The sequence below is a fragment of the Silurus aristotelis genome (assembly GCF_946808225.1).
Source record: "Silurus aristotelis genome assembly, chromosome: 1".
Classification (NCBI taxonomy): domain Eukaryota; kingdom Metazoa; phylum Chordata; class Actinopteri; order Siluriformes; family Siluridae; genus Silurus; species Silurus aristotelis.
Genome location: NC_139574.1, coordinates 37,472,169 through 37,485,374, shown reverse-complemented (window position 1 = coordinate 37,485,374; position 13,206 = coordinate 37,472,169). Strand labels below are relative to the sequence as shown.

The 13,206-nt window shown below is 47.8% G+C and overlaps 3 protein-coding genes and 1 long non-coding RNA gene across 6 annotated transcripts in view; 1 reads left to right on the top strand and 3 right to left on the bottom strand.

Annotated features, from left to right (window-relative positions):
* The window catches only part of LOC310724284 (uncharacterized protein), a 699,798-nt gene that overhangs the window by 397,805 nt on the left and 288,787 nt on the right, over positions 1-13,206 (bottom strand). The gene's annotated exons all lie outside the window — the stretch shown is intronic.
* The window catches only part of LOC310725561, a 174,882-nt gene that overhangs the window by 34,285 nt on the left and 127,391 nt on the right, over positions 1-13,206 (top strand). The gene's annotated exons all lie outside the window — the stretch shown is intronic.
* LOC310733885 (little elongation complex subunit 1-like) lies at positions 560-1,692 on the bottom strand (the record flags this gene model as incomplete). Its single annotated transcript, XM_083555377.1, has 3 exons — positions 1,390-1,692; positions 1,006-1,166; positions 560-757 (listed from the first exon to the last, which is right to left on the bottom strand). Exons 1-3 carry the CDS (start codon positions 1,496-1,498, stop codon positions 560-562), a joined length of 468 nt encoding a protein of 155 aa, XP_083411503.1. The 5' UTR covers positions 1,499-1,692.
* On the bottom strand, positions 1,677-6,976 carry LOC310733879 (uncharacterized protein; the record flags this gene model as incomplete). The annotated part of the gene is made up of 7 exons (XM_083555365.1): positions 1,677-1,718; positions 1,779-2,044; positions 2,244-2,294; positions 2,380-2,416; positions 2,503-2,585; positions 2,733-2,770; positions 6,960-6,976. 7 exons carry the CDS (start codon positions 6,974-6,976, stop codon positions 1,677-1,679), a joined length of 534 nt encoding a protein of 177 aa, XP_083411491.1.

The window sequence follows — 13,206 nt, the reverse complement described above, 5'->3', positions numbered from 1 at the left end:
GCTTTTTACTTGTCACATGTACCTTACAGCACAGAGAAATTATTTCTTCACATACCCCAGTGATGATAGAAAGCCGGGGGCAGAGCACTTGGTCAGCCATGACTACAGCACCCCTGGAGCACAGAGAGTTAAGGGTCTTGCTCAAGGGCCTAAAAGTGAAACTTGGTGATTCTGGGGCTTGAACCACCGACCTTCCAAACAGTAATCCAGAGCCTTCACCACTGCTAAGCTACTACTTCCTGAAAAAAGACCCTCTCATGGTGAAATACTTACAGCTAAAGTTACAGAATTCTCTCTGACTGTCTGAACACTGATCCTGGAAACTTCATTTATAAATGCACAATCAACATTTCCTCACAGAAACATCACCATATCAACAATTACCAAATTTTCCCTGTGAGATCTTATTGTATTAAAGATAAGATATAAAAATGCCACCTAAATATTAACTTTGCAGCTGAAATCCTCTCAGCACTGATGTTATATCTGATCATTCACTGATCATTCAGATTCGAATATTAAAAAGCTGAGAATTAAATACGTTGAAGATGTTTTGCATTCAGTACAGTATAATATTGGTAATGGTCCAAGTCCAGCCCATTTGTGCACACAGAAGATCCAGGCTGAAGATGTAGTTCCAGGTAGCAGGGCAGATATCATAACCATACCAGCTGTTCTCCAGGAACCTCAGACTGCTGTCTTCCAGAAAAGACTTCAGGGTGCTGGTGATCATAGTGTAGATGTTTCCCGGAGTCTCCTGGCAGAAAATACATCATTATTTAATACCCAGTGCAATAAAACACTGTTTGAGTGACAGCGTAGTTCAATATAAATGTATAAGGAATTTGTCCCACTAGATTACACTGATACTTGGAAATTAAAAGTAGATTAAGAAAGCAGTAAAATACATGAAAAGTCCAGTTGAAAAAAGATGCTTAATAACAGTTCTGGCCTGACAGTAATAAACATTGACACTGAGAGGAACACTAAAGATCAACAACTTACCTCATCCCAGCGCAGAGAGTTGCTGAGCAAGTAAAATATCTTTCCCTTTGCTTTCAGGTTGCTCACTATGTGAATTGTTCGGCATAAAGAACTTTCATGAGACAAAATACTTGGCCATGCTGTGATCATGACCATAATCACTTTAGGGGCTTCAAGAAAGTCTGCAAAGCAACAAAACAATAGGACGTAAATACACTGTATAAAAAGAAATACATTGGATAGATAAAGTCAACACACCCATATGAAATTGCAGGTTTTGTAGATTAGTTTTTTGTTTGTTGTTAGATCACATTAAAGATTTGTTAGATCACACAATTGACTTCTCTGTATAAGTGTCCGGATAATTTTTAGTAGATAAGTAATGAAATATCAGTATAATCTCACCTTCTTTAAGGAGTCTGTAGGCGAGAGCATGTGCTTTGTGAGAGTCTCCTCTCTGTTGACACACGCCTACATAAACCCTACAAAGAGACTGCAGGAGATCATGTCCCATAAACCCTCTGTCTCCAGCTTGATCTTCTCCAAAATCACAGACAGAAACGTCTCTGCTAAGGACTAAATGAGACGGAAGAAAATAATTATTTGATATATACAACTAGACCGGGTTTAGGAAAACTACTAGATATTGTATAAACCAAAACCTAGAGTCAGAATTTGCCAGGACCAGTGAATTATGGAACGACTTTAAAAAATGTGAAAATATAAATCCACAGCTAAAGAATAAAGTGTTTAAATCGCATGCACACTAAATAAAACAGAAGATAAGAACTGACCTTTACACAAAACTCGGAAATGACGTGTTTCTCTTCATCTCTCAGAACAGGAAGTTCACTTGTTCCTGTGAGAAGTGCATGAATCCTGTCTGTAGGTAAAACATCAGAACAGGACTTTTGTAGTGTTTCTAATGCACTGGAGATGAGAGATTGTGTTGTGTGTGTTGTGTTTGTAGGATCAGGTGAAGCAGCATCAAGTCGAGGCTTTCGAGCTTTTCTGGGTGGTGACATGTCTGATCCAGTTCTCTTTGCTGTGAGCTTTGGGTCTGTATGAATAAAAAATAAAACATGTACAATAAAATAAACAATAAAACAAAGCTGTGTGTTTGATTTCTGCATAATGAATATAACTTTCAATCTGATCATCTGATCATTTGAGGGAAATGTACAAATAGGTTTAGCACATGTTTATATAAATCTGTATCTCCTCTAGAAAATAGTTTATAACATGTCACATCTAAATACCTTTGTCAGCTTCCTGCTCGTTCTCAGTCTGCGTGGAGGAGCACTTTTTCTCTGTAATGACAAACAATTTATTACAGTCAAAGCAAATACCTTCTACATCAACATCTACAGAAACTCAGAGAGATTTCAGTGTTACCTTTGTTCAACTCATTTCCCTTTTTGAAGAGTTTTTCCTGTTGAGGATCAAAAACAAAAATAATATTTAGTTTTATTTAGTCACAATTCAATGACGTCTGCATTTGTAATCAAAAGAAAGTACCTCGATTAAGCAGATGCTTTTCTCGGAGCTACTGATTGTGTACTTCAGGCCTCGGATTTCCAGATTTTGTCTGGTGTTCACTTCTGTAAAATAATTTACAAAATGAAATGAAAAGGTGCTCAGATCACATTATCACATTATATGCTCATTAAATACAACTGAATCATACAGTAATAATGAACTTGTACTTTCTTACACACTGAAGGCAGACATATCAAAACTTTACACACCTTTAAGTTCCAAAAGCTGTTTTTCAACACTGGCATTTCTGTAGGAAAGAAGAAAAGAATTTAAATAGAATATTGTCAGGGATTCACCCTGCCACGCCCCCCTCTGTAGCTGTCAGGGATTCACCCTGCCACGCCCCCGTCTGTAGCTGTCAGAGATCCACCCTGCCACGCCCCCCTCTGTAGCTGTCAGGGATTCACCCTGCCACGCCCCCGTCTGTAGCTGTCAGGGATTCACCCTGCCACGCCCCCCTCGATAGCAGTCACGCTGCTTCCCAAGATTACCGACAGCTGTGGCTCATGAAGGATCAGACTACATAAACTCACGTTCTTGAGTCACAGGCTGTCGGTCGTTATATTGTCAAGCTGGACAATCGCGTGGCTGCTCGACCGCCGGCTGTATATGCGAATTCCACTTCCGACTTGGATTACTCATTGCCGAAGGCTTTATGGATTATGCTTGGGACATTCAAACTCATAGCGGACAACGTATCGAGCGGATGTCTTTGTTTGTTGTTTTCAACGGCTTATGAGTGTTTTTGTGTTGTACGGTTGTTGAAATAAAAGGACAATGATCGGACTATATCGGCTTCCGCGTCTGCAGCCTGACAGAACGACCGACCTATACCGAACGCGGATTCGCCATTCCGCGATTCCGACCGCAACGGATCGGCAGCTGAACCCGGCTTCGGATTTCCTCCGGAAGCTCAGTGCCGCTTCTCGCGGTTCAGATCCACAGAAGCCGGATCATGAGAGCGCGGCTGCGCCACGCCCCTCAGAGAGCGCGAGGGGATTACCGGCTCGTTACGGCTCGGAAAAAAGACGAATTGGGCGGATTTCTGCAAGGCATCGGCGAGTATGTGGCTGTTAACATTTCCCGGTTTCCTTACGAACGAGCCAAGATTGCCCTCTGTATTTCCCTCCTGTCTGAAGAAGTTCTTGCCAAAGCCAGCTCACTATGGAGCGCCAAAGGGGGCAAATTCGGCTCACTCGCCGAATTCAGCGGGCTGCTTCTGGGGAGGTTGGGGATAGAGGTGGTGGATCTCCACTACAATCCCCTTGAGGAGGAAGGTGCTCCATTCCAAGGTTCTCAAGAGCACACGGCTCCGTGCCGGATCTCCCATGAGCCTGCAGCTCAGCCCCAATGTTTTGATGAGAGGGCTGCTTCATCTCAGGGTCTCTACCAGCGTGCTGCTGTGTTCCGGGGTTCTCGTGGACGCACCACACCATCTCCGAGCGTCGGCGAGCACACCATGCCGTCACAGAGCTTCTACAGGCGTGCCGCTCTGTTCCGAGGTTCCCGTGGGCGTGTCATGCCGCCACAGTGTCTCCAGGAGCGTGCTTTCCCGCCACAGAGTCTTCACGAGAGCGCCGCGCCGCCACAGAGTCTTCACGAGAGCGCCGCGCCGCCACAGAGTCTTCACGAGAGCGCCGCGCCGCCACAGAGTCTTCACGAGAGCGCCGCGCCGCCACAGAGTCTTCACGAGAGCGTCGCGCCGCCACAGAGTCGTCACGAGAGCGCCGCGCCGCCACAGAGTCGTCACGAGCGCGCCGCGCCGCCACAGAGTCGTCACGAGAGCGCCGCGCCGCCACAGAGTCGTCACGAGAGCGCCGCGCCAACACCTCCGGTCACAGAAGGCGAAGTGACTCCTCTGAGTCCCTCTCCAGACGACGTCACATCCCAGAGCCCCTTCCAAGGTGACATCTCGCCCACGGAAAGCTCGGCTCTGCCCCAGGACCTCCAAGAGAGCTCCGCCCAGCTCCAGGTCCCTCCAGAGAGCTCCGCCCAGCTCCAGGTCCCTCCAGAGAGCTCCGCCCAGCTCCAGGTCCCTCAAGAGCGCTCCGCCCAGCTCCTGGCTCCTCAAGAGAGCTCGTCTCCGCTCCAGGCTCCTCCCGAGAGCTCGTCTCCGCCTCCGAGCGACCCCACGAGCTCGTCTCCGCTTCAGTGTCCCAAAGAGAGCTCCACTGATGTCGTGGACCTCCAGGCGAGCCCTTCTCCGCTCGTGGATCTCCAGGCAGGCTTCACCTCATTTCCAGGCTGCTCAGTAGGCTCCGATCTGCTCCTAAGGGTCCCAAGGAGCGCCCCTACGCCCAGGGGTTTCCCTGTGCACTCACCCCGGCTCCAGGACTGCGAAAGGGAAGTTGAACCGCTGCCCCCGGGTTCCACCGACGGCGACGGCTCACCCCACAGTCCCGCAGAAGGCGACGGCTCGTCTCCAGCGCCCGCAGAAGGCGACGGCTCGTCTCCAGCGCCCGCAGAAGGCGACGGCTCACCCCACAGTCCCGCAGAAGGCGACGGCTCGTCTCCAGCGCCCGCAGAAGGCGACGTTTCGCCCCCGGGCTCCACAGAAGGCGACGTTTCGCCCCCGGGCTCCACAGAAGGCGACGTTTCGCCCCCGGGCTCCACATAAGACGACGTTTCGCCCCCAGGCTCCACAGAAGGCGACGTTTCGCCCCCGGGCTCCACAGAAGGCGACGTTTCGCCCCCGGGCTCCACAGAAGGCGACGTTTCGCCCCCAGGTCCTCTTCAGGACGACGGATCGCCCACAGGATCCCCGCATGGCGACGTCGGTCCTCCAGGTCCCTCTGACGGCGACGTCGGTCCTCCAGGTCCCTCTGACGGCGACATCGGTCCTCCAGGTCCCTCTGATGGCGACGTCGGTCCTCAAGGTCCTTTAGAGGGTGGTACGACGTTCCTGGTCTCCGCCCGGGACGTCCTCCACTCCCCGGTCTTTGTCATGGTTGGCGTCCAGTTCCGGTTCCCCGCCATGGAGATCGCTCCGGCTTCAATCCCCGCCAGGGGCTTTACTCAGCCTCCCGTCAGCACCGAGGGCGTGGCTCCATTCCGGATCCTCCTGCAAGGTGTTGTTCCATGCCGGCTCTCCGCAGAGGATGCTCACCAGGCCTCCGTTGCTCCCAGGCGTCTAAGGAGGCCTTCCTCGGAGTGCCCTGGCCCGCCTGGCATAGGTGGGTTTTGGGGCGTCAGGTGTTGCCCCTGGAGGGGGGGGTAATGTCAGGGATTCACCCTGCCACGCCCCCCTCTGTAGCTGTCAGGGATTCACCCTGCCACGCCCCCGTCTGTAGCTGTCAGAGATCCACCCTGCCACGCCCCCCTCTGTAGCTGTCAGGGATTCACCCTGCCACGCCCCCGTCTGTAGCTGTCAGGGATTCACCCTGCCACGCCCCCCTCGATAGCAGTCACGCTGCTTCCCAAGATTACCGACAGCTGTGGCTCATGAAGGATCAGACTACATAAACTCACGTTCTTGAGTCACAGGCTGTCGGTCGTTATATTGTCAAGCTGGACAATCGCGTGGCTGCTCGACCGCCGGCTGTATATGCGAATTCCACTTCAATGGATTACTCATTGCCGAAGGCTTTATGGATTATGCTTGGGACATTCGAACTCATAGCGGACAACGTATCGAGCGGATGTCTTTGTTTGTTGTTTTCAACGGCTTATGAGTGTTTTTGTGTTGTACGGTTGTTGAAATAAAAGGACAATGATCGGACTATATCGGCTTCCGCGTCTGCAGCCTGACAAATATATTATTATATTAAAGCTGCAATTTTTTCTCCATTAAAAATGACACAAAATAATTGTTATAGTTAGTGTTACACTGTTACTAAAATTGTAATTATTATTATTATTATTCTGAACACATTATTAGATATTAGTTTCATTATAAGCATTTGGATTAAAAAAAGGAAAAAATGAAGTAAACAAACAATTCCCTAGGTTATATATGTGTAGCATACAATTACAGAATACCTTATCTAGGGTGACAATTATCTCATTTAAACAATTGAGAAGTTGAGGGCCTCGCTCAAGGGCCCATCGATGCGAAATTTGAACTCACGGCCTTCTGATTAGACTTCCGACCATTTTAACCACTGTGCTACCCCTTCCTTCATTCGTTGTGTACGATGTTTACTATAAAAAGGATTTGCAAAAAAAAAATGAAACAGTAAAACAGAGAGTCTTATCTGGACTCACACATCTCCAGCTGGTATGTCCTCTTGTCTAAACAGGAAACAATAGGTTACTTTCGTAACCCCGGTTCTCTGAAACATTGAGTGGAGAGATCCACCTATGGGAAGGGCATCCGTACCTGACCTCTGCAGAAGCATCCAATTGCACCAAGTCTGGCTTGACAGACAGGAGCGCGTGCCAATGGCAGGTAAGGCAACGCCCCTTACCCGAGTGCATAAGGCACCTGCACGCGCTACCTCTCCTCAGTGAGCATATTCGTGGATCTCTCCACTCGATGTTTCAGAGAACCGGGGTTACGAAAGTAACCTATTGTTCTCTTTCATCATCTCGTGTTCGAGATCCACCTATGGGAGATATAGACAACTCCCCGGTTGCCCAATACACTCATAGCGAGGCCCTGTAAGCCAGAGGACGGCCAAACGGGTGGTGCACCGCACGTCACAAAGCATAATAATTAACATAAGTAGACCGGGCAGACGGGCAGCATGTCAAGTCAAGTCAAGTCAAGTTTATTTGTATAGCGCTTTTCACAACAGACATTGTCTCAAAGCAGCTTTACAGAAAACAACAGTGAAGGTGAATGGTGTGCGTTTGTCCCTGATGAGCAAGCCGTGGCGACAGTGGCAAGGAAAAACTCCCTTAGATGATATGAGGAAGAAACCTTGAGAGGAACCAGACTCAAAGGGGAACCCATCCTCATATGGGTGACATCAAAAGTTTGGTCATAAATCTTTCAACAATACAGAACAATTTATGATCATCATAGATCCAGCATCAGCTTCTCCATGCCAGGGCCTTTAAACACTCGGCATCTACTTCTCCATGATCATCCATAGGTCCATAATCTTCACGAGGTGGGACGTGACTGGAGCTGGCCAAACCTCAGGATGCCTCGGGATGGGGAGAGAAAGAGAAGCAGTGGAGAGGAATTAGCGTAGCTGCTGTTCATGATATTAACAGCACAAGTTGATAATGTGCATGTGATCAGATGTTCTGGAGCACAAGGTTATGATGTGATGTGTGTGATGTGTGTTATGTGTAGGCTTTGCTAAAAAGATATGTTTTTAATCTGCACTTAAACTGGGAGAGTGTATCTGAACCCCGAACACTGTCAGGAAGACTATTCCAGAGTTTAGGAGCTAAATGTGAAAATGCTCTACCGCCTTTAGTGGACTTTGCTATTCTAGGAACTACTAGAAGCCCAGAGTTTTGAGATCTCAGGGAGCGTGACGGATTGTAGCGTGTTAAGAGACTGGATAGATACATGGGAGCCAAACCATTTAGTGCTTTATAAGTGAGTAGCAGTAGTTTGTAGTCTATTCGAAACTTAATAGGAAGCCAATGTAGGGACGATAAGATTGGGGTTATATGATCGTATTTTCTTGACCTAGTAAGAACTCTTGCTGCGGCATTCTGAACTAACTGAAGCTTGTTTATTAATGATGCAGGACATCCACCTAGTAATGCATTACAGTAGTCTATTCTAGAGGTCATAAACGCATGGACGAGCTTCTCTGCATCAGATATAGATAACATATTTCTTAGCTTAGAAATATTTCTAAGGTGAAAGAAGGCTGTTTTTGTAACTTGATTGATGTGATTTTTAAAAGATAAGTTGCTGTCTAAAATAACTCCCAGGTCTTTTACCGTTGAACTAGTAGTTACAGAACAACCGTCTAAATGCAGGCTGAGATGCTGGAGCTTCTGTGTACTATTTTTTGGGCCGATGAGCAAAATCTCCGTTTTATCAGAATTTAATAGCAGAAAGTTATGGGTCATCCAATCTCTTATTTCTTCAACACACTCAGTTATGCGAGCTAATTGAGCTGTATCGCCTGGTTTGGATGAAATATATAGCTGGGTATCATCAGCATAACAATGGAAGCTAATTCCATGCCTTCTAATAATATTTCCTAATGGAAGCATGTATATTGTGAAAAGCAGGGGTCCCAGAACTGACCCTTGTGGCACGCCATAATTTACTAGCATTATCCTGGATAGCTCTCCATTTAAATCTACGAAATGGTAACGATTGGACAGGTAGGATTTAAACCAGCTTAATGCCTGTCCCTGAATACCGATGTAATTCTGTAAGCGATCAAGGAGAAGATCATGATCTATAGTGTCGAACGCAGCACTAAGATCTAGTAAAACTAATAGGGAGATGTAGCCTTGGTCTGAAGCTAAAAACAGGTCGTTAGTGATTTTAACTAGAGCAGTTTCTGTGCTATGATGGGGCCTAAAACCTGACTGAAACTCTTCAAAGATATTGTTCTCCTGCAAGTGGTTACATAGCTGGGCAGCGACAATCTTTTCTAAAATCTTAGACATAAATGGGAGATTTGAAATTGGTCTGTAATTCGATAGCGTGCTTGGATCCAGATTAGGTTTTTTAATGAGGGGCTTAATAACTGCTAACTTGAGGGATTTAGGGACATGACCTAACGATAGTGAGGAGTTAATAATATTTAAAAGAGGCTCACCAGCTGTATATAACACTTCCTTCAGTAGTTTAGTGGGAATTGGATCTAACTGACATGTTGTTGATTTAGCTTTCATAATAGCATCATACAGCTCTTCCTGTCCTATACATGTAAAACAGTGTAGTTGTGGGGTTGTAAGTACGATTGTGTCGGGAGATGCTGTCAGAGGTTGAACTGCCACAATTGTTTTTCGAATGTTATCTATTTTTTCAGTGAAGAAATTCATAAAGTCTTCACTACTAAACTGTGATGGAACACATTTTTCAGATCCCTGATTTGTTGTTAATTTAGCGACTGTACTGAAAAGGAACCTGGGGTTGTTTTTGTTATTTTCTATGAGTTTGCTCAGGTGTTTAGCTCTAGCAGCTTTTAGCGCCTGTCTGTAGCTAAGCATACTGTCTTTATACGCAATTCTAAATACCTCCAATTTAGTTTTCCTCCATTTTCTCTCCAGATTACGTGTTGTTCTCTTTAGGGCATGCGTATGACTATTATACCAAGGTGCAGGTGCTTGTTCTCGAACCTTTTTTAACCGGATGGGGGCAACAGTGTCTAAAGTGCTAGTGAGGATAAGGTCTATGTTGTTCGCCATCTCATCAAGATGATCAGCAGTTATGGGTTTAATGTGAAACTGAGATAAATCAGGCAGGTTATTTATGAATCTGTCCTTAGTGGTTGGAATAATAGTCCTACCAAGTCGATACCGTGGTGAAACACGGTTAATCTGCTCTACCGGTAGTGTGTACAGTAGGAGATAATGGTCTGTGATGTCATCACTCTGGGGTAAAATATCTATATCAGTGACGTCTGCTCCGTGGGATATTATTAAGTCTAGTGTGTGGTTAAAACGGTGGGTTGGTCTGGTGACGTTTTGTTTAACTCCAAAAGAGTTTAGTAAATCGACAAATGATAATCCTAGGGCATCGTTTTCATCATCTACATGAATATTAAAATCTCCTACAAGCAGCACTTTATCAAAGCTGATCAAGAGATCTGAGAGAAAACAAGCAAACTCATGAAGAAAATCAGCGTAGGGCCCTGGGGGTCTGTACACGGTGACCAGAGCGAGTTTTCTGTGCATGTCTGAAAGTGCAATTTTAAGAACGAGCACTTCAAATGATTTAAAGCTGAATCCTAATCTCTGACTAACATTAAGAGAAGCACTATAAATGGTTCCTACACCCCCCCCACGACCAGTCTGACGGGGCTCATGCTTATAAACATATCCTGACGGTGTCGACTCGTTTAGACCCATATAATCACCTGGTTTAATCCAGGTCTCAGTGAGACAGAGTGCATCGAGATTATTCTCTGTGATCATCTCATTTACAATCAGTGCTTTGGGTGCAAGTGATCTAATGTTTAAAAGACCGAACTTTAGAACTTTGTTGTGTTTGTTTATCTGGCATTTTTCAGTTTTAACTGCAATAAGATTATTTCTGGATCTTGTGTATGTAATTCTTGGTTTTACTACCCGAGGAATAGATATGGTTTCTATAAACTGGGCTCTGTGTGAACTTGTAACTATTTGGTCTGTAGTATGCGTGTTCTTATAGTTGAAGATTTCTTGATGTCTTACCAGTCAGATGGTGTGTAGTATCCTAGAGATGTTATCTGATAGCACTGCTGCTCCAACTCTGCTGGGGTGCAGGCCATCAGGGCGGAAGAACCTAGGACGCTCCCAGAAACAGTTCCAGTTATTAACAAAGAGAAGTTTATGTTCTCGACACCATGACTGTAACCATTCATTTAGTGCTAAAAGTCTACTAAACTTCTCAGCCCCTCGCTGGTAAGTGGGAAGAGGTCCTGACACTATAATCCTCATTGTGGGTGATGTGCTGCGTACCGTCTCCACCAGGATCCTGAAGTCCCTCTTTAAGATCTCCGTTTGCCGCAGCCTGGTGTCGTTTGATCCGGCATGGAGAACAACCGCTCCGAAGTTCTCGTTCAGAGTTATTGATATTTTTTGTATTTTTTGTGTTTTTTTGTGAAAAACTGGGGCCGTAGCCTTTATTAAATTTGTGAGAGGAGAGTGAAGGGGAGTGTTTGGTGACACTGCTTCTGCACTTAATCTCACATCTTTCCCCACTGGAACTGGGAAACGCACTCTGGACGACACGGGGAACAGTGAAGCCTGTGCGGAACAGAAAGTGACCCTCGCCGGCGAGGGGGGGCTGACCTCGCTGAGGGAGAACCTCCGTCTTTTGGACGGGCGAACATGGAGGGAAGAACAAGTGTCCGGAGGGCTGGTCGCCCATGAACGCGGAACGAAAACCCCCTGTGGCCGAGCATCAGGTCGGCCGTCTTCGTTTAGGACCCGAAGGGGCGGGGTTGGGGGGTTTCCTCGCCGCGGCTGCAGCGAAGGACATCTTACCTCAGGGCTTAGCAGGCGGGGGAGGTGGCCCGCTCTGCTGAGCCGGTGGTTTCCTGCGAGGTCTGTAATTTCTGCCAGTGTAGTGGGGATGGCGTCCCGCAGCAGAAGTGTTAGATGGCCGCACAGATGGTGTCTGATGCTGCGCCTGCTTCATAGGAAGACACAATTTGAACGTCTCGTCCTCCTTCTTTTTATCATCGCATCGTTGTTGCATCAGGGCCACAGCCGGGCCAAAAAGAGCTTGGCCAGGTTCAATCGGCGCTCCTGCGATGCGACGTTTCTCACTATCAGGGAGAACGGAAAGATTGAGCCACAGTGCACGTTCTCCGACCACCGATAAAGCCATAGAACGCCTGCTCGCTTGGACAGCCTGACGGGCATTACGGAGAACAAGGTCATTGACCGAGACGACCTCCTTCCAGAGATCGGGCGATGGTGACCCTTTCTCCAGTTGTTGACCCAAATCGATCAGGAGTTCGGCCTGATACGCGGCCAACAGCGAGGAGACATTAAGAGCTCGTATAGCGAGAGCTGAGGCTTTGTACGATGCCTGATGAATCGATGCGGAGAAGCGATCCATTTTACCCGGGAGGACGGGCTTGAGTGGGGCGAGCAGCCCGCCCTGAGATGGGTTGAGGTGTCTGGCGATGGAAGGCTCGATAACCGGGGGATCGCCCATGCCGAGACTCGCCATATCCTTAACTTTCAACCCAGCAAGACCGTGTTTCAGGTCGAGCGGATCTCCCCAGCAATATCTCTTGTGTTTAGCACATGCAGGGAGGACGGGAAGCAGCTGCTTTCTCGGGCCGGAAGGAGGTCCCAGAAGCTTGCCATCATATACGTCCCTCCCCTGACTCGAAGCATTCAGGAGAGCCGGCCATTCGATGCCGAGCCGCGCGGCAGCGCGTTCACAAAGCTCCAGCAAAACCGATTGAGATGGGGCGGGGGGAGCCTGAGGGGCCACTGAGGACGGGATGGTGTCCTCGTCATCCGAGCCATCAAGAAGGTCCGCCTCGATCTCATCCCCGGAACTTGTCGGTCCTTCGGGGAGACGGTTGTCGACCGGTAGTAAATCCTCGAACGGGGAAGGACACAAGTCGGCCCAGTCAGAGGAAATCGCACCGCGGGAGGCCCCCGGGTGCGCAGCGGCGTCGCCTTTTTCCCCCTCCGAGTCGGAGAGCTCAAAATCGACACACTGCGAAGCGGCCATTTTGAGTCTGCGACGCAGGAGCTTTTTTAGGAGCGCCAGGCAATGGCTACAGTTCTCCGGGAGGTCAATAGCTTTCCGCGATAGGTTGTCCACCGGAGTAGCCGGTGCCGCTTTAGAAAGCGCCATAAAGAAAAAGAAAAAAAAAAAAAAAGGAATGCAAGCGTGGGCGGCTCGCGAAGCTAACCTGGCTGAGGACGGGCACGTCCGGCGGAGGCTGATCAGACGATATGTCCTCCTGAAGACGAAAAAAAAGTGCAGTCCAGAAAACCAGGAAGCTGTGAGGAAAAAATTGCAGAAGTCGCGAGAAGCGAATGTTAACTGAGGAGAGGTAGCGCGTGCAGGTGCCTTATGCACTCGGGTAAGGGCCGTTGCCTTACCTGCCATTGGCACGCGCTCCTGTCTGTCAAGCCAGACTT